Here is a 23,105-nt window from a genome sequence, read left to right on the forward strand (position 1 = left end):
AGGAATCAGTACAAACAATGCATTTATCAAATAATGATACAGGCACAGAAATGACTTTAAACTAAACAGCAAGGAAGCTATTTATGTGGTAACCACAGTGCCATCACAGCTGGACTGAGACAGAAATGGTAACTAGACAACATGATAACTAAACCCCAACTTTATACTGCAAGCCAGTTAAATACAAAGTATTTTTACCTGGCCAAGGTGAATCCAGCCAGTGCTTAATATTCAGAATCTTCTTGTCTTTAGAGTTTGTATATGCTTCATCGCATATTTTATCGTACTTTGCAATTTCTTCCTGCAGGGCAATAAGCTGGGGTCAGAAATTTCATATACAGTAAAACTTTTCTTACAAAACATCAAAGGATGAAAAAAGGTTAGTGGTACAACATGTATTAAGCACATCTTCCTACAAAACAAATGGAAATATTATATGCCAGCTTGAAAGGGCTTCTTCTTGCCCGATTCCCCACAGATAATAACAGTCCTTGTCTACCTCCTTCGACAGTACACTGATATATACCTTTAACTACCCTATGTTCAATTTCACTCATTCTCCTACACACACACACACACACACACAATTCCCTTACAGCCCGAATCACACTGATCTTCTTTGCAAATGCAAAGTCAGTTCCTAACTCAAAGAAAGCAACATACTACCTTGATGTAAACACCTTCCCCAAACCACAACCACAGAAACCAACCCTTATCATCAAAGTATTTCTCTACTTACACTTGCAAGACCCAGAGCAAACTCAAAGCCAATAACATGTATTCCTATTTTTAATCTAAAATCTGAACTGCCTGGAAAACACTGCAGCCGCCTAAAGGCCTATCTTACTATTCCCCACTCCATCCCATCCACCACCTATGCAACTCCTTGCATTCTCTGTTGTATCATCCATCAGTTTGAGAGAGCGTAGCTTACACAACCTATATTAAAATGAAATGCTTATATCAATGTGTAATGATGCTGCAAAGAAAACAATAATAATAACGATTTTGCTTAAACGTGCACCTGAATTATGACCACGAAGAGTGGCCACCAATGTATACGCAAACTAATAATGATGAATAAAATATTTATGTTATGTTTAATTAAGCTTATACTAAAATTTATGTTACTTCATCTGTATTGTGAATCTTTATAGGCCTTAAGTTAGCGTGAGCTGCAAGGTTTAGCTGCCCAGCTCTCATATTAAATGCATTTTTCTGTTTTTCCAGTGTGCTGACTCGCAAAGGGCCATGACCCTGCAAATGTTCTTTTTCTTCAACTTGGAAGACGATTGGAACCATATAAATTCCGTTCCCAAGCGCATATTCGGTGCCTTGGTTTAAAAGTTATGAATAAATTGAAACAAATGTAGATTAATGAAATGTACAAGGTCACTTAGACCGATGGACAATGAATCTGCTGACCCAGAAGACGTGCCAAAGAGTGAAGTAACACCAGATGTGCCACCTCCGAAGACGTCAATTATGAAGACCAATCAAAGAACCACGAATTAATGTGGGGTGACAATTGGGATTACCAAATGCTAAATTTGATAGGTTAAAGATAGTGGGGTATAGTAAGTGTCCAATAGAATTTTGGGGGAACGTACTACGAAAAAGGGATAAAAACCCATGTCACAGAAGGGTCTTTGGAATTAGGTAGGGAATGCTATTGATTTTATCCAGAAACTCTGTCACTCTGTTTGGTGACTTTGAGACTTATTAAAACCATCCTCACCCACAGACTGCCCATTTACACTTTTCCTCCTTAAGAGGGAAGTGCCCCTATGCCTTTTAGTTGAGTTTAGACTGATGGCGTTTTGACTGATGTCCTGAGGACGAAGACTGAACCTGTGCGCTGACCTAATCCTTGGAGGGCAAATATGACAATGCAATTTGTAATTTGTCTATTTGCTTTTCCTTTCCAGGTACCAACTGCTCGTTTTTGAAAGAGACCATAGCTAGATGTTTTCCAAATTGGTGTTCTAAATTGTTTTGCATGAAGCCCAACATGCCAATGCTAATTAGTGGTTAAAACAGGTGATCATCAAATTGACGCAAATAGACAAACGACTGACATTATTGCTATGCTGAACTGACGCGTATTTGACATTCTGCTATATTCTGATCTATGTTTACGCCGTATTACATTTTAATGTTTATGATTTTTGCCTTGTTGAAATCTTACCAAAGTTGCCATATCGTAACTATGCTGTTGTGTTTCTTGGCTTTAAGATTGACACCCTTAATCTTAGATTGTAATTAATAGGGAATAAAATTCATAAAATTCTATTAAAGGTGTGGTTATTCATGGCTGAAAGGTCATGGTTGCGTCGTCAATTTGATTAATGTCTTTGACCAAAGTGAAATGTATTGTTGTGATAAATATTGATGACATTATTGATAGATTGGTTGACATATTGATCAGCAATCTCGTCCTATGGTGTCTCTCAACTGGGTCAAAAGATTCATTGGCCTAAAACAAGTCCTAATGTGTAATAAATTAACATAAAAGGACACGTTAACAGTTCCATTCACTACTCTTTACAAATTCCTCAGGTCTGGAGTACTTTCATCCTATTGACAAAAGCAGAGCACTGATTCTCCTTCTCTATCTCTATTAACTTATAGAACCCAAGCCTTCCCGATTTTCTAAAAGCCTTGAAAGTCAATCATCCCACCCACTACCACTCCTCCCCTAACTTAACAAATCCACTCCATTCTGGTTTTCATGATTTCCACTATACACTCTCATTAATTTCTCTAATTTGTCGTGCCTGCTAACCCCAACCAGCCATCTTCTATTCATATTATACCTGATCTCTCCGCTACGTTCTACACAGTTGACCACCACACCATGCTCCCAACTCTAGTCAACCTATCAGCCACAAGAAAGGCACACAGCTGGTTCTATTCTTACACTTTTCACCACTTGTTGCCACTCTCCTGTTGCTCCTTATGTAATACCTCCACTCCAACCAACTAGTGTACGAAAGGCCACAGTTGTGAGATCGCTCCTTCTGCACTTCCCTCCAGCAGTCACTTTATCAGGCCTCTTTTGCAATCTATATGCCTAAGATACCCAAATACATTTGTTTGTCCTCTCCGTGCCGCTCCTAGAAACGAACACCTCAGACTATTTAGTACCTATTAGGCACTGGATGGTACTCCACTTATTAATACTGAACTCCTCCCAAACAAACATTTTCTACTTCCATATCTAACTGCTCCTACCTCTTTCACCTCAGCACAGCTATTCTAATACCCTCTCCTTCAGCTTAGAACCCTGTGGTATTAGTCTTATCTGTTATACTGATTCTTCAACATTGCTGCTGAGTCACAAGCATTATCCTATACCAATTCAGGGAAACCCCTGAAGGTGTTCAAAACGTTTGTTTCCCTTTGCTCACAAGAAAAACATCATAATTATGTATACATATTTGTTTTTAATTTCTCTTTTTTGGGGGTTTTCATAGAGAAACTGTTACAGGACATTTTTAATCATTACAAGCGAAAAGCTCCACTCATGTATGCAACTATATTTCACATTAGTCTCATAACACTCTTACCACTGTGCCAAAAGGCCACAAGAAATGAGATGGGCTTAATAACCACTCCTTCAAATGAATGAAATAAAACTGTTTGGACACACTTGTAAAAGTTATTGCATTGCAGTTTTGGCATAACCTGTATCTCTGATGTTCTCAGAATCAAATTTGCTAGAAGTCAGTCAAACAGATGTAATGTTCTCAAAGTAAGAGGATGTGTCTGTTCCCTACTGTCCCTCGGTGACTGCCAAATAGAAAGGAATTGTATTCCACGATTTAAATGGGCAGAAAATAAAATGTTACTTACCTTTGGTAATAATACTTCTGTTGGTTACTGTCTTCCCGCAGATTCCTCAACTATGAGTTTTTGACAACAGCCAGATTGGATTCAGAAATTATTTCCCTAGCACAGCCAGGTGGTGTTATGAAGCCTAAGCTGCCACTTTGCCCACACCAGGTGTTACAATATCAGAGAATACAAGCTAACAACTGAAGTGTTGAAGTCAGTACCTGACACTTTTCCAAGCCCCCTATCAAGAAAGATCCAAGACAGCGAAATACAGCATATGATATATGTGCATACTGTGGGATCGTAGTAATCACAGAACTAACTCAGATGGGAGGATTGAGGGCAGTTAGGAATCTATGGGAAGATACTGACATGGCTGAAATGGTTTTAGACCTTCAGAATTGCACCAATGAGCAAACTTATTCCAGAGATTCTCATAAATGAAAGTGGAATCATCCGGAATGGGTAAAGCACTCCACATCAATAGACACCCCCCAGGAAACATTCTAAGGGAAGTGTATGGGCCAAAAGTGAGGACACTTCCAGTTCTGCACCATGACAAAGAGAGCTAGGCATGGACACCTCATTGTGTGAAAGATTATTTCTGCTACCCAAGGATGAAGCTTCCACTCACACTTCTCCAGGAAAGAAAACAGTGAACACCCACTGTCAAGACAAGGGTGCCTGGATATGGTGTTGCTGCTAGGAAAATGGCCAGTTGTAGGGCCCACCAACACAGACCAATTGCCACCACACACAGGATCCATGACCCCTAACTAACTTGTCTGTTGATGTAGTGGATGTGGCAGTGCTGCCTAACAGAACGTCAATGGCACTACTTGACAAAAAAGGGATGAAGGTATTAATGGAATAATGGACTGCCACAGTACCAACACATTTATGTGCAGGGGCTTCTCCAATGTGACTAAAGACTGCACTGTAATATTGCAGAGATAAACATCCCACCCAGCCCAACAAGGAAGTGTCTGTAACTATTGAGGTCTCTAGATGCAAGAATGAAGGGATGATTCACTAACATTCATCAGTGCAGACGTGGTAGGATGGAGTCAAAAATCTGCACCTAGGCTGAGAGCCTCCCCTGATACTGCAATTAATGTCTCCTTAAGCACCACTGAAGGGTCCTCAACCCTCTTCTAGCATGTGGCAACAACAGGACTCTTGAGGCCATAAGGCTTACATAGCACGGGACTTGCACAACCTAAATCGGGGTCTGAGCAAGAAGGAACAGAAACATTCTAAATATCAGCAACCTTCTAAGAAAGAGGAAAACCCTTCATAGGGGTGGTGTTTAGCACGGATACTTTGAACATTTGCCTCTGCACAGAGGCTAGATGAGACTTCTGGTTGTAGTTCCTGAAGCCCAGCTTGTGAAGAAGAGTCCAGATGTGCTGAACATTTTCTGTTAACTGTTCAATGACCAAGCCAAGGCAGGCATAACAGCCTTCACCACCTAGTCGTACAATAGAAATACACAGTCCTCTGACCCCTGCAGTGAGTTTCCACCACAGCCATCACATTGTTTTTTACGAGCAGAGCACTTGTCAGTCCAAACAGCAGAATGGTACTGATGCCCTATGAACCCGTAATATTGACAGATTAAAGCAAGCACCCTGGAGGTGTGAGAGACTGGCTCCTTGTTGCAGTATCCCCCACTTTTGCCTGGTTTCTAAATGCAACTTGGACTGGAGTGCAATGGGATCCTGCTAACCAGGAACCCAGTGCCGGTCTTCTTTCCCTAAAACATAAATAAGTAATAGCTACCTCTAAAAGTAATAGCTACCACTATAAGTCCCTAGTAAAAGGGACTTAGGTGCCCAGGGCATGGGGAACTCTGTGTAAGCCCCTGAGGGCAGCGGCACTGATTGTGCCACCCTCAAGAGCTATGCATCCATGTGCACCCAGCACTGCCATAGCAGGCTGAGTGTCCTGGTGCAAACCTAAAATACAAACTCAACATGGCACACTCTCTGTGTGCCCTGTCCACCCTACACTGCATATGTTGTGGGTAAGTCGCCCCTCGAGCAGGCCTTCCAGCCCTAAGGCAGGGTGCACCATACTCTATGTGAGAGCATAATTGCATGAGCAATATGCCCTCACTGTGTCCTTGCCAAACCTAGGACATAATGAGTGAACAGAGCAGCCTTTTTAATATATGTGCTGGACACTGGTCAGTTTCTGAACTACATCATGGCTACTCTGATCCCTGGGTTGTTTGGTATCAAACAACTCAGAATGATAAATCCAAACTGCTACCAGTACTGGATTTATTATAAAGAGTACCCAGGGGTCACCTTAGAGGTGCCCCACGAAAAAGCCAACTATCCTGGCATGGTTGCTGACTGGTTCCAGCAAGCCCGCCACATTCAGACAGGCAAAACACAAACCGTGGGGAGAGGCCTGTCTCTCTGGTTTGTGAAACAAAGCACTTCCTTGGTGGAGGAGCTAACTCCCCTCCCGCAGGAATGTGCACTGCCCTGGCAGTGAGCTTTAAAGGGCTACCGGCCTTGAAACTCGACCCCCAGGCCTGCTGCCAGCAGCAGATGGCCTTCCCCTTTGCAAACCCCCACTCTTGGAGGGAGAAAAGGCAGGAAACCACACAAAGGATAGGAGGAGTGGCCTCACCTAGCCTGCACCACCCCTAAGGGGCTTGAAGGGGAAGTGGACCCTTCATTTCATGTTTATCCATCTTGGAATTGAGGAAAATAGCCAATCAGGTTTAGGAAAGTGACCCTTCCCACAGGAAGTGGTCACTGTAGTGGGTGCAGCCACCCAAGGGTAAGTGTCCCATTTGACACTACCAGGTTTCCCCTAAAATGCCCACTAAATTCAGTATTTAGTGGGCTACCCTAGATCAAGAAATCAGATTTGAAAAGGATTCGAAGAAGAAAAGAAGACCTGCACCAAAAGAAGACCACAACAAGAGAACCGAGGACCTGCTGCACAAGAAAAGGTGCCAAACACTGCCTGCTGCAGCCAGGGCCCGAAAGTCGCCGCTGCGGAGAAGCTTGACACTGGACCAACCCCAAGAAACCCAGGGGACCCCCAGGCTTCAAGAACCAACCCAGATCTCCCTCCTGAGTGGAGGCACCACTCAAGAAAATCAAGAAACCTGCAAAGGACCAACAAACCACTGAGGGTCACTTCACTGAATCGCCAATATCTCCGCGACCAGAAATCTCAGCCGGACCTGATGACACACCGATAACTGCCCGGATGTGACCTACAACTGTGCCAAGTTTGGTGGCACTGCGCCCTCTAATGGCTAAGTTAGCCAATACCCTGGGTATTGGTCAGCTGACATCAGACCAGCAGAAAACCAGCTCCCTCAGAGCTGAAAAAGTATCAGGAGGAAGCCCCAGTTGAGGGACCTCAGGAACACTCCCGACCTCCAACCAGAGTGCCCCATTGTCCTGTAAAAAAACCCTCAAAGTGACTCACCTCCAGCTCCAAAGGACTCCGTTGCGCACAGCTCCTGGACGCCCAACTCGTCCTGCACCTGGCCACCCTGGGCCTTGCATCACGGGATATGCTGTGTGCCCTGGGTCCCCAACCCATTTTGACCTCAACAGCCCAAGGGGACCCCAAGGCACCATCCTTAAACCTGCAAACCAGCTCTTTTTCCAAGTGGCCCTGTGCCTGTGCCAAGAACCTCTCCAACGCTTCTCCTGCCGGAACCGGGAGCCACCAGAGACTCTCGAGCTGGCACAGTGTGACCACCGACTGCTGCGACCACCCTTCAAGAGAATAGACTGGTAACTCAACTGTGTGATTTTTACTGGATTTTTAAAAATAACTGTCCATTGAGTCCAAAGGTGCGTAATTACACACAGAAAGACTAACTTTGCTAAAACTTAAAAAATTCATAACTTAACGTATTTTAAAGATCTTGGTCTTAAAATATAAAAGCCTGAAGTAATTTTATAAATTCTGTTCTTGAGGTATTCATTGAGTATGTGTGATGCATGATTGGATTTGTGAGTACAGAAAATGCTTAGCACATCTCCTGGATTAGCCTAACTGCTCGACCAGCTACCTTAAAAATTGGAGCATTAGGTGGTCTAATTTTTACCATGGACCCTCTGCATAGTGTGCTCAATTTTATACACTTCATAGAGGGCCAGCCCCAACATTTGGTGGATCAGCGTGGGTTAAAGACTTTGGGGGTCATTCCAACCCTGGCGGTCGGTGTTAAAGCGGCGGCCAACCCGCAAACAGGCAGGTGGCCAAAAAAATGGAATTCCGACCCTGGCGGGAACCGCCAACACAGCCCGCAACTTTACCACTCCGACCGCCACGGCGGTACAGACAAGCAGCGCGGCGGTCACCGCCAACAGACAGGCGGCAGACAATGTACCGCCCACCCTATCACAACTCACCAATCCGCCACCTTTTCCGGGGCGGGAGCCCCGCCGACCAAAACACGGTTCAAACAGACTTCAAACGGGAAAACGCTCACCTCCATACACCCCACGAGGAATCTGGACAGCATGGAACCCGAACTACACATCCTACCAGCTATTGTCTACCTGCTCCTCTACCAGGAGCACGAACGCCGGCGCAGAAGACAACGGTGAGTACTACACCTACGACACAGGGGAGGGGCGAGGCAAAAAATAACGGGGACACACATACGCCACACACCCACCCCGACCCTCACCCACTACAACACACACATCAATGCAGAGCAACAAGTCAGAGTGACACCCCCCAACCCCCACGGAAGAATGCAAAGACAAAATAAAATGATCATTAAAAATGAAGTATATTATAGCATAATTGAAGTTAAGTGAAATATGAAAATAAAAATAAAATATATCACATCATGAACAATATATACATAGGTCAAAAGTCCGGCCCATATTGGCTATCATCCATTGTTCGTGGGCCAATGGGCCTAAACACATGGGCAAAGCCCACACACGAGACCCGATTCCATTGGAGAGAACACTGCAGGGGCATCAGATAGTAAAACTACAGGCACCTCAGGGGGAAGGGAAGGGGGGCACCTCAGCCAGTTCAGTCCACGACGCCAGATCCACGAGGGGCCTCCATGCCCACTGTACCATCCTGGGGAGTGCAAAGCCACAGTCTCACAAGTCTCTACAGTGGGTGGGTTGCCCACTGTACCATCCTGGGGAGTGCAAAGCCACAGTCCATCAAGTGGATTACAGACTCCACTGGTTCTGGAGGAGGCATGGTGCCCAGAGTGCTTCGTGAAGCCCTGGCCGACACAGATCCGGCCCTGCCAATGGGCCAGCGGTGCTTGAGATGAAGGGCCCAGCGGAGCGGTGCTTGAGATGAAGGGGCCAGCGGAGCGGTGCTTGAGATGAAGGGCCCAGCGGAGCGGTGCTTGAGATGAAGGGCCCAGCGGAGCGGTGCTTGAGATGAAGGGCCCAGCGGAGCGGTGCTTGACAGGAAGGGCCCAGCGGAGCAGTGCTTGAGATGAAGGGCCCAGCGGAGCGGTGCAGAGATGAAGGGCCCAGCGGAGCGGTGCTTGAGACGGCAGTGCCCTGTTCAGCGGTGCTTGAGACGGCGGTGTCCTGTTCAGCGGTGCTTGTCACGGCGGGGCCCTGTTCAGCGGTGCTTGTCACGGCGGGGCCCTGTTCAGCGGTGCTTGTCACGGTGGGGCCCAGTTCGGCGGTGCCTGCCACGGCGGGGCCCAGTGCGGCGGTGCCTGTCACGGCGGGGCCCTGTTCGGCGGTGCCTGTCACGGCGGGGCCCTGTTCGGCGGTGCTTGTCACGGCGGGGCCCTGTTCGGCGGTGCCTGTCACGGCGGGGCCCTGTTCGGCGGTGCTTGTCACGGCGGGGCCTTGTTCGGCAGTGCCTGTCACGGCGGGGCCCAGTTCGGCGGTGCTTGTCACGGCGGGGCCCAGTTCGGCGGTGCCTGCCACGGCGGGGCCCTGTTCAGCGGTGCTTGTCACGGCGGGGCCCTGTTCAGCGGTGCTTGCCACGGCGGGGCCCTGTTCAGCGGTGCTTGTCACGGCGGGGCCCTGTTCAGCGGTGCTTGCCACGGCGGGGCCCTGTTCAGCGGTGCTTGTCACGGCGGGGCCCTGTTCAGCGGTGCTTGCCACGGCGGGGCCCTGTTCAGCGGTGCTTGACATGTGTTCCCAGGGAACCAGATCGGGCAAATATTTTCCGCACAGTCGCCATCCGACCTTTCGCTTGCGGGGCCCTCCTCTGCTGGAGTCCTGGGCCCGTGGGTGTCCTCCTTCACACCCGAAATGGGGCTGGTGGGGCCCTCCTGGGCAGCTCGCCTGCTGCCGGAAATGTCCGCCCTGCTGCCCTTGCCCTCCTTCGCCAATTCTCTGGGGCCCTTGCCTCCCTTTGTGGATGTGCCAGGTGACGGTGCCAGGGTATTGCCTTTGGGGGATGCCGTCTCTGGCCTCTCGCGCCGGCCCTTCCCTTTTTTAGTTTTTTTCCCAGGGGGTGGGCTGGCTGTCCCCTTGCTGCTGGCTGATGTTGCTGCCCTAGAAGCTGGTGGACTGCAATAGCCCTGGACTATGGTCCTTGTAGGTGCAGGGCTTGTGGTGGCTGAGGTGCTGTTTGGACTCTTACGAGATGGAGGGGGTGGGTCAGGTGATGCAAAGAGGTTAATTTTGGAGAGGAAAAACTTTTTAGGAGCAGTGGGAAGGGTAGGTGCAGTGGGTATGGGAGTGGAGGAAGAGGATGTGGTTGTAGGAGAGTCAAGTGTGCTGTCTTTGGGTGCAGGTGCTTGTGACGGAGGCTGTCGTGAGGTGGATGGCTGTTGGGTGGGTGGCTGCCTGCGTTTGTGTGGTTTGGAAGAGAGGGTGACAGACACACTGGGAGAGGACACAGGGGACGTGTAAATGGCAGTGGGGGTGGTGACTGCACGTGTGCGGAGTGTTCTGGTGGGTGTGCTGGTGATGGACGTACTGGCTGATGGTGGTGTGCATGCAGGTGTGAGTGGAGACGTCACAGGGAGGGAGGAGGGAGACGAGGAGGAGGGGGACACAGAGGAGGCAGTGGCTGTTGGCATGTCTGCATGTGGATGTTGCATGTGTGAATGCTTGTGTGATCTGTGGTGCTTGTGTCTGGATGAGCTGCCCTTGGGTGTTGATGTGTGTGCAGGCTGGTCTGTAGGTGTGGCTGGGATAGGCAGAGGAACAGGGGAGTGGGATGAGGAAATTGGAGGGGGAAGGCAGGAGACAGGGACAATGGCTGCCGTCAGTGCTGAGGCCAGAGCGTTGAACGATCGCTGATGGGCAGCCTGACAGGAATGAATGCCCTCCAGGTATGCATTGCTCCGGTGCACCTCCCTTTCTACACCCTGGATGGCATTCAGAAGGGTAGACTGCCCAACAATGAGCGTCTGGAGGAGGTCAATGATCTCCTCACTGAGGGCAGCAGGGGTAACTGGGGCAGGGCCTGAGGTGCCTGGGGCGAAGGAGATGCCCGCCTTCCTGGCCGAGCGGGCACGGGGCAAACGCTGAGGGGCTGCTTGGAGGACGGAGCTGGTGCGCGGGGTGGCGGCTGTACCTGTTGTAGCCGTGGGCACGGATGTTGCCGCCACCACAAGGGAGCTCCCTTCCGAGGACGTGTCTGTGTCGCTGACGTCTCCACGGGTCCCCGTTGTGGAGCTCCCCTCGCCCTCCGTCTCACTGGTGAACTCGGAGTCGGTTGCATGGCCCTCCGGGGCCATGTGAGATGCAGCTCCCTCGTGCTCCGATGCCACTTCTCCTCTACCTGATGATGCTAATGCACACATGAACAGGAAGACCACAAAAAAGGGGGGGGGAAGAAAAAATGACATGTTGAGTGCATGCATTGGCGACACCGTTGGCGGAGAGGACAGACACAGAAGCCCCCTGCACTACGCCGCGCACTCGGTGTACACTACTCAATTATTGTGACTTGGCCTACAAGCCTATGGACGACAACTGCACACATAGGTGACCAAGGGCCATGGATAGCTGTACTTAGCACCCTAAAGAGGTGGGGGACGGGGGCACAGGGCCATGCCTTACGGAGGGGACCAGCCTACAGAAGTCGCCCTGGCCTAGAGATACCCACAGCCCTCCTCCCCCACCCAGACACCTCCACTGTGCGCTAACATAGCAGAATGTGCTGGTACTCACCCCCTTGTGTCTGCTGTGATGTCCTCACGCGCCCATCCAAATCGGGGTAGGCCACCGCCAGGATCCGGGACATCAGGGGGGTCAATTGACGGGAGCCACCCCTCCTACGTTGGGAGGCCATCCCCAGCAGAGCTTCCGCGGTCTTCCTGCTCCCGCGGCGGATGTCCTCCTACCTCTTGCGGCAGTGGATGCCCCGTCTGTTGTGGACCCCCAGGGTCCGGATGTCCTTGGCGATGGCACGCCAAATGTGGATCTTCTGATGGGCGCTGACCTATGTGACATGGACAGGGTGGGAAAAAAAATATCATCATTTTCTGCATGGTCGATGTGAGTGCCCCCCCCCCTCCCCAACCTTGCCATATGGCACATGCTCTCATCTGTTGTGCGATGCATGCCTCATTCGCTCCCCTCCCCACCATCTTTCATCCACCCCACTCAACACAGGCATTGCCCACAAAGCATGGTCCCAGTGTACTTACCTGTTGGTCTGGAGGACCGTAGAGTAGCGCATACTGGGGGAGGACCCCATCAACAAGTTTCTCCAATTCCTCAGATGTGAAGGCAGGGGCCCTTTCCCCAGTCGCAGCAGCCATTGTATCTTCCAGACCGAGGTCACAGCAGCACTTGCAGTATAGGTCCTCTCCTGTGGATGATCAGGTTTCGAGTGATTAAGCAGATAGAAGATGACGGTCACGCCCGCGGCGGTGCGTACCGCGACCGCCGGCGCACATCGTCATTGGCTCCTGAGACCCATAGGGTTCAATGTTAACCAATGCTGCTTTGCGCCGCGGTCTTCGACCGCCTACCGCCACGGTGTGCCACGCCAGCGCATTGACCTCACATCCCATTGTCACACTTCACAGGTCAGGCAGCCGCCATTTCAAGGGCCCACATGGCTTAATTTGTACTGCGTCACACAGGCCTAGGCCTTGCATTGCCACTCATACAAGCCATTCAATGCATAGCGAATCGTGTTCTGTGCAAGCTGTGGTTACGTACCTGTGGGTTGCTTGACTCTGTGCTCCATGTTGTCCTTCCTAGGCACCGTCCGCTGGGACTTGCGAGGAGATGGAGGAATGTTCCCGTGTACAGACCGCTGGTGGACCTGTCGACAATGGAAGAAAGACATGTCATACTGACATACAGACTTGACCGAGCCACTATACAGGAACTGTGTGCCCAGCTGGAGCCAGACCTGATGTCCCCCATTCGCCAACCCACAGGGATTCCCCCTCTGGTGCAGGTTCTGTCAGTACTCCATTTTTTGGCAAGTGGATCATTCCAAACAACAGTGGCCATATCATCAGAGATGTCTCAGCCTATGTTTTCTAAGGTTTTGTCCAGAGTGTTGTCTGCCCTGATGAAATACATGCGGAGATACATTGTTTTCCCTGAGGTGGGCGATTTGGCTACAGTGAAGGGTGATTTCTATGCCCTTGGCCATATCCCCAACATCATTGGTGCCAATGATGGGACCCATGTGGCTTTGGTTCCCCCCAGTGAAAGTGAGCAGGTGTACAGGAACAGAAAAAGTTATCATTCGATGAATGTCCAGGTGGTCTGTTTGGATGACCAGTACATCTCCCATGTAAATGCCAAGTTCCCTGGGTCAGTGCATGACGCGTACATCATGCGAAATAGCAGCATCCCTTACGTGATGGAACAGCTACAGAGACACCGTGTGTGGCTAATTGGTGACTCTGGTTACCCCAACCTGTCGTGGCTACTGACCCCAGTGAGGAATCCCAGGACAAGGGCAGAGGAACGGTACAATGAGGCCCATGGGAGTACTAGGAGGGTGATCGAGCGGACCTTCGGCCTCCAGAAGGCCAGGTTTAGGTGCCTGCATATGACAGGTGGATCCCTAATGTACTCACCAAATAAGGTGTGCCATATCATCGTGGCCTGCTGTATGCTTCACAACCTGGCTTTGCGACGCCAGGTGCCTTTCCTGCAGAAGGATGGTCCAGATGGTGGTGTTGTAGCAGCTGTGGAGCCTGTGGAGAGTGAAGAGGAGGAAGACGACGGGGACGACACAGACAACAGGGACACAGTGATACAACAGTATTTTCAGTAGCACACAGGTACGAATCAACCACGCCATTTTACATTTACTTAAAGTCTCCTGCCTCTCTACTGTCTGTGTTTCCCCCCAGTTCCTGTTAACTGAGTTGTGACTTTCCCTTCCGTTTTCAGAGCTGTGGGCCCCACTGCGTGACCTCTGCTTTGTTTGCCCATGGACTACAGCTGTGTGACAGTGGTATGTTGTCATCACAATGTAACTGAAAATTTTGGCACCGTTATGTCTAATACATTTGTTCAAAATACAAGCAGACTCCACATTTTTTAAGTGCAATAAGTGATTTTATTAAAGTGCTAAATTTAGGGACATGATTGTAAAACGGTGATGGGTGATGGTGGAGTAATGTCCATGGCAGAGTCCAGTTTTCAGTCTCACAGGTGCATTGTCCATACGCCTGTGGAAGGATGGAGCAGGGACAGTTTAAGTTTGGACAGGGTGACAATGTGGGACAGTGGGATGACATCAGGGGGTATCGTTTGCTGGCGGGGGTCTTGGCATCCTACTCTGTCTTCTTGTGAGATCTCAGGTTCCGCTTGCGGGGTGGTTCTTCTTCTGCAGGAGGTGGGGTTCTGGTGGCCTGTCGTTGTGTGGGGGCCTCCTGTCCAGTAGCGCCGGCGGAGGTGGTAGGCTGTTCCTGGTCCAGGCTAGTGACAGGGGCCCTTTGTGGTGCCACATGGTCCCGCAATGTGGTGACTATCTGGTTAAGGGCCACGACGATGGTCCCCATTGCGGAACTTATGTTTCTCAGTTCCTCTCTGAACCCCATGTACTGTTCCTCCTGCAGTACCTGGATCTCCTGGAACCTGGCCAGTACCGTAGCCATCGTCTCCTGGGAGCGGTGGTATGCTCCCATGATGGAGGAGAGGGCCTCTTGGAGAGTCGGTTCCCTGGGCCTGTCCCCTCCCTGTCGCACAGCAGCCCTCCCAGTTCCCCTGTTTCCCTGGGCCTCTGTCCCCTGGACCGTGTGCCCACTACCACTGCCCCCAGGTCCCTGTTGTTGTTGGGGTGGTGGGTCAACCTGGGTGCCCTGTAGTGGTGGACACACCGCTGATTGACGTGTCCTGGAGACAGAGGCATGGGCCGCTGGGTGGGAGCTGTGCTGGTGTTCCCAGAGGGGGTTAGGTCTGCTGTAGCCTGTGGCTGTCTGTGGGGAACCGACTGTCCCGAGGTCCCCGATGGGCCGGGCTGGTCATCTGGGTCCAGGGAGACAGAGCTGCTGTCATCACTGGGGGCCTCTTCTGGGGGTGGGATGGACATCTCTGGACCCTCCTGGGCGGCGTTCGGGTCCTGCAGGGGTATAAGAGTATGGTTATTGCTTCTGTGTGTGCCATTTCGTGTAATGGGTGGGTGGCCGTGTACCCCAGTGCTGGCATTCCCTTGTGGGGGCTTTTGTGACGGTGGCTTGTGGGGGAGATGGGTATGTGCAGTGGGCATGCTTTGGTGATGGGTGTCCATGCTTTGGGGAGGCATGCAGGGCTAGGTTTTGGGATGGGTGGGTTGTGATGGTGAGACATTTGCAAGGAGTTGGTGTGATGGGGTTGGGGGTGAGGGTGGGGGTATGATTTGGCATGCAGGTGGGGTGGGGGGAATGAAGTAGTGAAGATTTGACTTACCAGAGTCCATTCCTCCGCCTACTCCTGCGAGGCCCTCAGGATGCAGGATGTGCAAGACTTCCTCCTCCCATGCTGTGAATTCTGGGGGAGTAGGTGGGGGTCCGCCGCCAGTCCGCTGTACCGCAATGTTGTGCCTTGATACCATGGAACGCACCTTCCCCCGTAGGTCGTTCCACCGCTTCCTGATGTCGTCCCGATTTCGTGGATGCTGTCCCACAGCGTTGACCCTGTCCACTATTCTGCTCCATAGCTCCATCTTCCTGGCAATGGTGGTGTGCTGCACCTGTGCCCCGAAGAGCTGGGGCTCTACACAAACTATTTCCTCCACCATGACCCTGAGTTCGGCGTCAGAGAACCTGGGGTGTCTTTGGGGTGCCATGGGGTGGTGTGGATGAGGTGAGGGGTGGTGTATGTGTTGTAGAGTGTGGTGAGTGTGGTGGTGTATGGTGTTTTGTGCGTGGAAATTGTGTGGGTGATGTTGTGATTTGCCTCTGTGTGATGGTCTACTCTATGCTGTGCTGTCTCTCTCTGTCCTTCAGTCGCAATTGTGTTCGTAAGGGTTTGTGGGTGATGTGGGTTGTGTTTTATATTTAATTGGGTGTGTGGGAGTGGTGTGTGTATGTGTCTCAGGTGTGTGTATTTTGAATTGTCCAATGTGGTAGTGTTTTGTAAAGGTGTGTGTATTTTGACCGCGGCGGTGTGTACCGCCAATGGAATACCGCGGTTGAAAGACCGCTGCGGGGATTTGTGGGTCGGAATGGCATGGGCGTACTTCTGTTGGCGTGACGGTGGAGGTTTGGTCATCGCCAGTTTTGCGCTGGCCGTTGCTGTGGCGGACTTTTGTTGATGTCGGGTTTTTGGCGGTTTGCCAGTTGAGGGTCAGAATGACCGTGGCAGTTTACCGCGACCGCGGCGGTGTTATGGCGGTCTTCTGACCGGCGGTAAGCGCCTTTTACCGCCGAGGTCAGAATGACCACTTTTGTGTTTGCTGATACCACTCTTACAATTGCGTCAACACACAAATACCTCTCCAAATTGTCTTTTAGATAATTGTTTTTGATTTTTCTAATTGACTACCAATTTTTTTAATTTTTTACAAATAATTGTTAGGGCCCTAGTTACATCCCTACAACTTTAGAAAACATTTAAAAGTCTTTGCTTTAGTTGGTTATCAAAAAAGGGGAACTCTAAATTCCAAAAAGGTCCCAACTTTTGTAAGATAAAAATGTCTAACACCGAGGCCAGAACCCAGGGGCCCAACCTGAAACTTTATACCTATGACCAATTTATGGGACTCTGCAGACTATACAAAATTCAAACTGGAAAAAGTCCCAAAACTGAGAAACTTGGGTTTCTGGTGGCCCAGTATGAAAGAGATCATCCCTCAGCTGATGATGATGATACATCTGAGGTGGATGAAGATCCTGTTGAGAATAGGGATGAGAGTAGCACCTCTTCACTCAGCAGCTCTAACGCAGACACAGACACAGACCTGGAACTTGCCAGGCTGACCAAAAGACTGGTTTTAGAAAGACAGCTTTTGGAAATAGAAAAACAAAGAAAAGAAGTGGGCCTAGGACCCATCTCTGGTGGCAGCATATTTATAACTAGTGAGGAAGAGAAACCTTTCAACTTAAGACTCCCAAAAGGAGTTGCCCCCCCCCCCACCAAGAAGGAGATGATATTAAAAATGGTTAATTTCCTTTGAAAGAGCCTGCATTGGGAGGGATGTCCAAAAGAAGCACTGGAGCACTCTATTATGGGAATTATTCTCAGGAAAGTGCAGGGATAGACTCCTGACACTGAGTGAAATTGATGCTAAATCCTATGACCTCATGAAGGGTACCCTAATTGAGGATTTACCACTGAGGAATACCACATAAAATTCAGGGAGACTCAAAAATCCCGGAGTCAGTCCAAGGTAGAATTTGTGGACTTCTCAGTAAAGATGCCAGGTGGTTGGTTAGAAGGCAACAAGGTACATGATTATCAAGGGCTGTATAATTTAATGATGAAGGGAATACTTTTTGAGTAATTGTGTCCATGAAAAGTTGCACCGCTACCTAGTAGATGTGGGGCCAGTCTCCCCTGAAGAGTTTTGGAGGAAGGTTGATCATTGGGTAAGACCTAGGGTGCCCAAAACTGGAGGGGGTGACCAAAAGAAAGAGTCAGGGAAGCCCCCCCCCAAGAGAAAAAGATGGAGCACCCTAGAAATAAAGAAAAGGAGTCCTTAGCCTCCCCAAAATGTGACCAGGACGGTGGGCCCAATGACATCTCACAAAACAAAAGTGGATCCCAAGGTAAAAATTTGGATGCCACTAAGGCATGGTGCCACAATTGTCAAAAGACAGGGCACTACACCAAGGACACTTCTTGTCCCAGAAACAGACCCACTAGTAAGCCCCCAGGGGTAGCCAGTGTAGCCACTGGGGATGACTCCTCAGATGAGGAAGTCCTCATAATCTTTAACTGGAAAGTGCGCCCCACAGGTGAGTTGAAGATTCCAGAGGGGAGTAGCCACTTCCACCACCTACTGGTGAATGGAATCCCAACCACTGCCCTGAGAGACACCTTTGCCAGTCACACAATTGTGCATGACAGGCTGGTGCTAAAAAAAACAGTACATCCCAGGAGAGACTGCCAGAGTAAGGGTTATCCCAGGGAAAGTCACTGATAGGCCAGTAGCTGTAGTGCCCATAGATAGATGGGTCCCTTAGCTGGAGAAGGGTGGTAGTTAGTACAGACCTCCCCCTTGACTGTCTCCTTGGAAATGACCACCCAGAGGTTGGTTCGAGTTCAAAAGAGGAACTGATCCAGTGCCAGCCTTCTCCCAAGGATTCTAGAGGTTCTGCCCCTGCAGTAAGAGCAAGTAGGCCCCAGAAGAAAAAGGGAAAACAAAAGAAAAGGAAAGGTGGGTAACCTTTAACTAAGGCACCAGAAAGCCGAGGGTTTTCTACTCCTTTAGGGAAGAACTCCACTGTGGGAACTGCTAAAGCAGATGTTTTAACTAGAAATTATTGATGAGTGTTTATGTAAATTTGAATGATGAATTTTGTAGAAAATGAATAACGTAGAGAAAAATAATGCACACGTTTGTAAAGGTGACCTCTAACAATGGGCACCGCTGTCCACTAAATGTTCTAATTGATGATTAATACTTATGAAATATTGAAAATGTACTAGATTAATGTAGTAATATGTCATATCAAGGGTTATGAAGTATGCTCTAGCTTTATTAATCTCAGGTCTTAACTTAGCAAGTGTCTTGGCCTAGTCTTGCCAGTCCTCATGCAGAAGCTGTATTTCTTAGAGTTTAATAAAAATGCCGACAGAGTGAACTAAACTGTGAAATGACCATTGTCTTGTTAAAAGTGCTTAGCATAATCTTTTTGTGAGAACAGACTAACAGGAGATGATGGTCTCGCTAGAGTAACAAATCGTATGTAATGTTTGTGAGATGTACTTTCCCAGGCCGCGAACAATAAAGACACTGACTGGAGCTGAAGATGCAACAATATTGTTACCTGTTGAGCCGGATGATGAGGACATCGTAAAGTGAACCAATCAACTTCAAGAGAAGAGTGAAATAGTAGAATTCATAGATTTGGTATAGAGATATTATGGATAAAGTATAAATGTACGATTAACTGACCAATAGGGAATTAGTGGATAGTTTAGGTGACTTTGATATAACAACGCGACAAAGGAGAATTATTCAGACTTAGGCAGATTTTGGGAGAAGAAGAGACCTTAGAAGAGATTTGAGATTCTGTCATTGGGCTCATACTCTCTAACTGAGAGCCTGATGCTTTGCTGATCGATTGATGACCTGAGGACGAAGACTGATTCTGCTTGCTGACCCAAACCGTGGATAGGTAGATATGACGAAATGTGACTTTTATACATTTTATGCCTTTTCTTTCTACGTACCAACTGCGCTGTTTGATAGGTACATAGTTAGATGTTTTTCTAAATTTGTGTTTCTAAATGGTTTTGCATGAAGCCCAACAGGCTGATGCTAATCTGAGGTTAGATGAGGGCATTCACATAATGATTGACGAATTACATGGACTAACGTTTGACGAGTTATCTTGTCTGAATTCTATGTTTGTCATTACTTCGTTGCAGCTGACTTTGCTATGAATATGCACCGTAATCTTAGAATGTGTTGTAATTCAAGGTTTGATTAGATTGTGGTTCTTCTGTCGCTTTGGACAACCAGTTATGTTCTTATTTGTGTTTCATTTGATTTTGAGATTTATCTACATTACTTTAACTTTGTTATTATAAGGGAAATAAATTTACTAAACTTTCATTAAAGGTGTGGTTCTTCGTGACTGAAAGGTCATGGTGTGTGACATTTACTAACTCCATTGATTATTGGTCTTATTGATTACTAATGATTATTGAGTTAAATGATTTCTGCCCTAGAGCTATGGCGAGATCATCTTAAACGAGTCAAAAGATTCATCGATCTATTCAAGTCCCCTTGTAAGTTTGCGTATTAAGGTCTGACGCGCTAACAGAACTGGTGAAGCCCAGCTTGACCCACAAACAAACCTGACTAGTAAGGTACATGCTCAGCCTGAGTTGGTAGCTCCTCAGCTGGTAGAAAAGAGGTTGAAGGAGGGTGTTCTCTGCAGGATGTAGAGGTCCCCTACTCCCTTACAGCAGAGAGGCACCCTGAAACCAAAAAAGCCTATAAGTTAGCCCTGGGTATTGAGCTAAACGTGTGGTTCTGGATACTGAGAGCTATCAGTGGCCTCTGCTGGGTGTCAGCTTTTATGGCTGCACTGTCCTTGGCATGGTGGTCTGACCCTATACCAAATAGTAAGTTAGGCCACATGACCCTGTTGGTCATAGTGGGGTTACTACAGTTATAGGTAGTCTCTTTGGGTAAGCTCAGTGTTGCCCTGGCTAAAATACGGATAGCAGAGGAGGACACCTCTGACCCCCAATACAGAAGGGGAAAGTACAGACACTGGTAGTACAGGTATAAGACATTTCAGATCGGGTCCTATAACTGTTGAGGTAGGTCGGTTCCCCGAAGGGAATGACCTGAACAGTAGGATATAAGGCAGAGTAGGCCCTGCAACTAACCAGCCTGTCTCCCTTCTTTTCCACGCCTGACAGACTAGGACACCTCTCCCAGATATTGGCTGAGTCTCCTGGTCTGTTAGCTGGGGGGAGTAATGTGAGAGACTGGCTCCTTGTTGCAGTACCCCCCCACTTTTTGCCTGGTTTCTGAATGCAACATGGACTGAAGTGCACTAGGATCCTGCTAACCAGGCTCCCAGTGCCAGTGTTCTTTCCCTAAAACATGGTAAAAGTAATTGGATACACCTTTAGCTACCACTATAAGTCCCTAGTGAAAGGTACTTAGGCACCCAGGGCCTGGGGTACTATGGGTAAGCCCCTGAGGGTAGGAGCACGGATTGTGCCACCCTCAAGAGCCTTGCATCCAGGTGCACCCAGCACTTCCATACCAGGCTGACTGTCCTGGTGCAAATCTAAAATACAAACCTGACATGGCACACTCTCTTTGTGCCCTGTCCACCCTACACTGCATATGTTATGGGTAAGTCGCCCCTCTAGCAGGCCTTCCAGCCCTATGGCAGGGTGCACCATATTATATGAGAGGGCATAATTACATGAGCAATATGTCCCCACTGTGTCCTAGCCAAACCTGGGACATAATGAGTGAACAGAGCAGCCATTTTAATATATGTGTTGGACACTGGTCAATACGAGTTTTCCAGCTACAGAATGGCTACTCTGAACCCTGGGTTGTTTGATAATAAAAAACTCAGAATGATAAATCCAAACTGGTACCAGTACTGGATTTATTATAAAACGTACCCAGGGGTCACCTTAAAGGTGTCCCTTGAAAAAGGCAGCTATCCTGGCATGGTTGTTGACTGGTTCCAGCAAGCCTGCCACATCCAAACAGCCAATACCCAAACCCTGGGGGAGAGCCCTGTCTCTCTGGTTTGTGAAACAAAGCACTTCCTGGGTGGTGGAGCTAACTCCGCCTCTCACAGGAATGTGCACTGCCCTGGCAAGGAGCTGCCGCCCTTGAATCTCGACCCCCAGGCCTGCTGCTAGCAACAGATCGCCTCCCCCTTTGCAAACCCACACTTTTGGAGTGAGCAAAGGCAGGAAACCACACAAAGGGTAGAAGGAGTGGCCTCACCTAGCCTGCACCACCCCTAAGTGGCTTGCAGGCGAAGTGGAGCCTTCATTTCATTTTTCTCAATCTTGGAATGGAGGAAAATAGCCAATCAGGTTTAGGGAAGTGACCATTCCCACAAGAAGTGGTCACTGTACTGGGTGTCGCCACCCAAGTGTAAGTGCCCCACACTACCAGGTTCTCCCTAAAACGCCCACTAAATTCAGTATTTAGTGGGCTCCCCTAGACCAAGAAATCAGATTTGAAAAGGATTCGAAGAAGAAAGACCAGAACCAAAAGAAGATCATAACAAGAGAACTGAGGACTTGCTGCACAAGAAAAGGTGCCAAACCCTGCCTGCTGCAGCCAGGACCTGAAAATCGACTCTGCGGAGGAGCTGGACACTGGACCGACCCCAAGAAACCCAGGGGACCCCCAGGCTTCAAGAATCATCCCAGATCTCCCTCCTGAGTGGAGGCACCACTCAAGTAAATCAAGAAACCTGCAAAGGACCAACAAACCAGTGAGGGTCACTTCACTGAATCGCCAATAACTCTGCGACCGAAAGTCACAGCCGGACCAGACGACACACCGACACCTGCCCGGATGTGACCTACAACTGTGCCAAGTTTGGTGGCACTGCGCCCTCTAGTGGCTGTGTTACACCAATACCCTGGGTATTGGTCAGCTGACGTGGGACAAGCAGAAAACCAGCTCCCCCAGAGCTGAAAAAGTATCAGGAGGAAGCCCCAGCCGAGGGACATCAGGAGCACCACGGACCTCCAACCAGAGTGCTCCTGTTGTCCTGTAAGAAGCCCTCAAAGTGACTCACCTCCAGCTCCAAAGGACTCCGTTGCGCACAGCTCCTGGACCTCCAACTCACCCTGCACCTGGCCGCCCTGGGCCTTGCATCGCAGGATCTGCTGTGTGCGCCAGATCCCCACCCCCTTACGACCTCAACATCCCAAGGAGACACCAAGGCACCATCTTTACACCTGCAAACCAGCTCCTTTTCCAAGTGGGTCCTCCAGGTGGCCCTGTGCCTGTGCAAAGAACCTCTCCAACGCTGCTCCGGCCGGAACCGGGAGCCACCAGAGACTCTCCAGCTGGCACAGTGTGACCATCGACTGCTGCGACCACCATGCAAGAGAAGAGACTGGTAACTCAAGTGTGTGAATTTTTACTGCATCTTTAAAGATGACTGTGCATTGATTCCAATGGTGCGTAGTTACGCACAGAAAGACTAACTTTGCTAAAACTTTAAAAGTACTTAACGTATTTTAAAG

The 23,105-nt window shown here is 49.1% G+C and overlaps 1 protein-coding gene across 1 annotated transcript in view; it reads right to left on the bottom strand.

Annotated features, from left to right (window-relative positions):
* The window catches only part of OGDHL (oxoglutarate dehydrogenase L), a 664,251-nt gene that overhangs the window by 356,071 nt on the left and 285,075 nt on the right, over positions 1–23,105 (bottom strand). Inside the window, exon 13 of the mRNA XM_069240663.1 lies at positions 199–301. Within this exon, the coding sequence (XP_069096764.1) occupies positions 199–301 (103 nt within the window). The remainder of the gene's footprint in view (positions 1–198; positions 302–23,105) is intronic.

This window comes from Pleurodeles waltl, chromosome 6 (genome assembly GCF_031143425.1).
Source record: "Pleurodeles waltl isolate 20211129_DDA chromosome 6, aPleWal1.hap1.20221129, whole genome shotgun sequence".
NCBI classification, from domain to species: Eukaryota; Metazoa; Chordata; class Amphibia; order Caudata; family Salamandridae; genus Pleurodeles; species Pleurodeles waltl.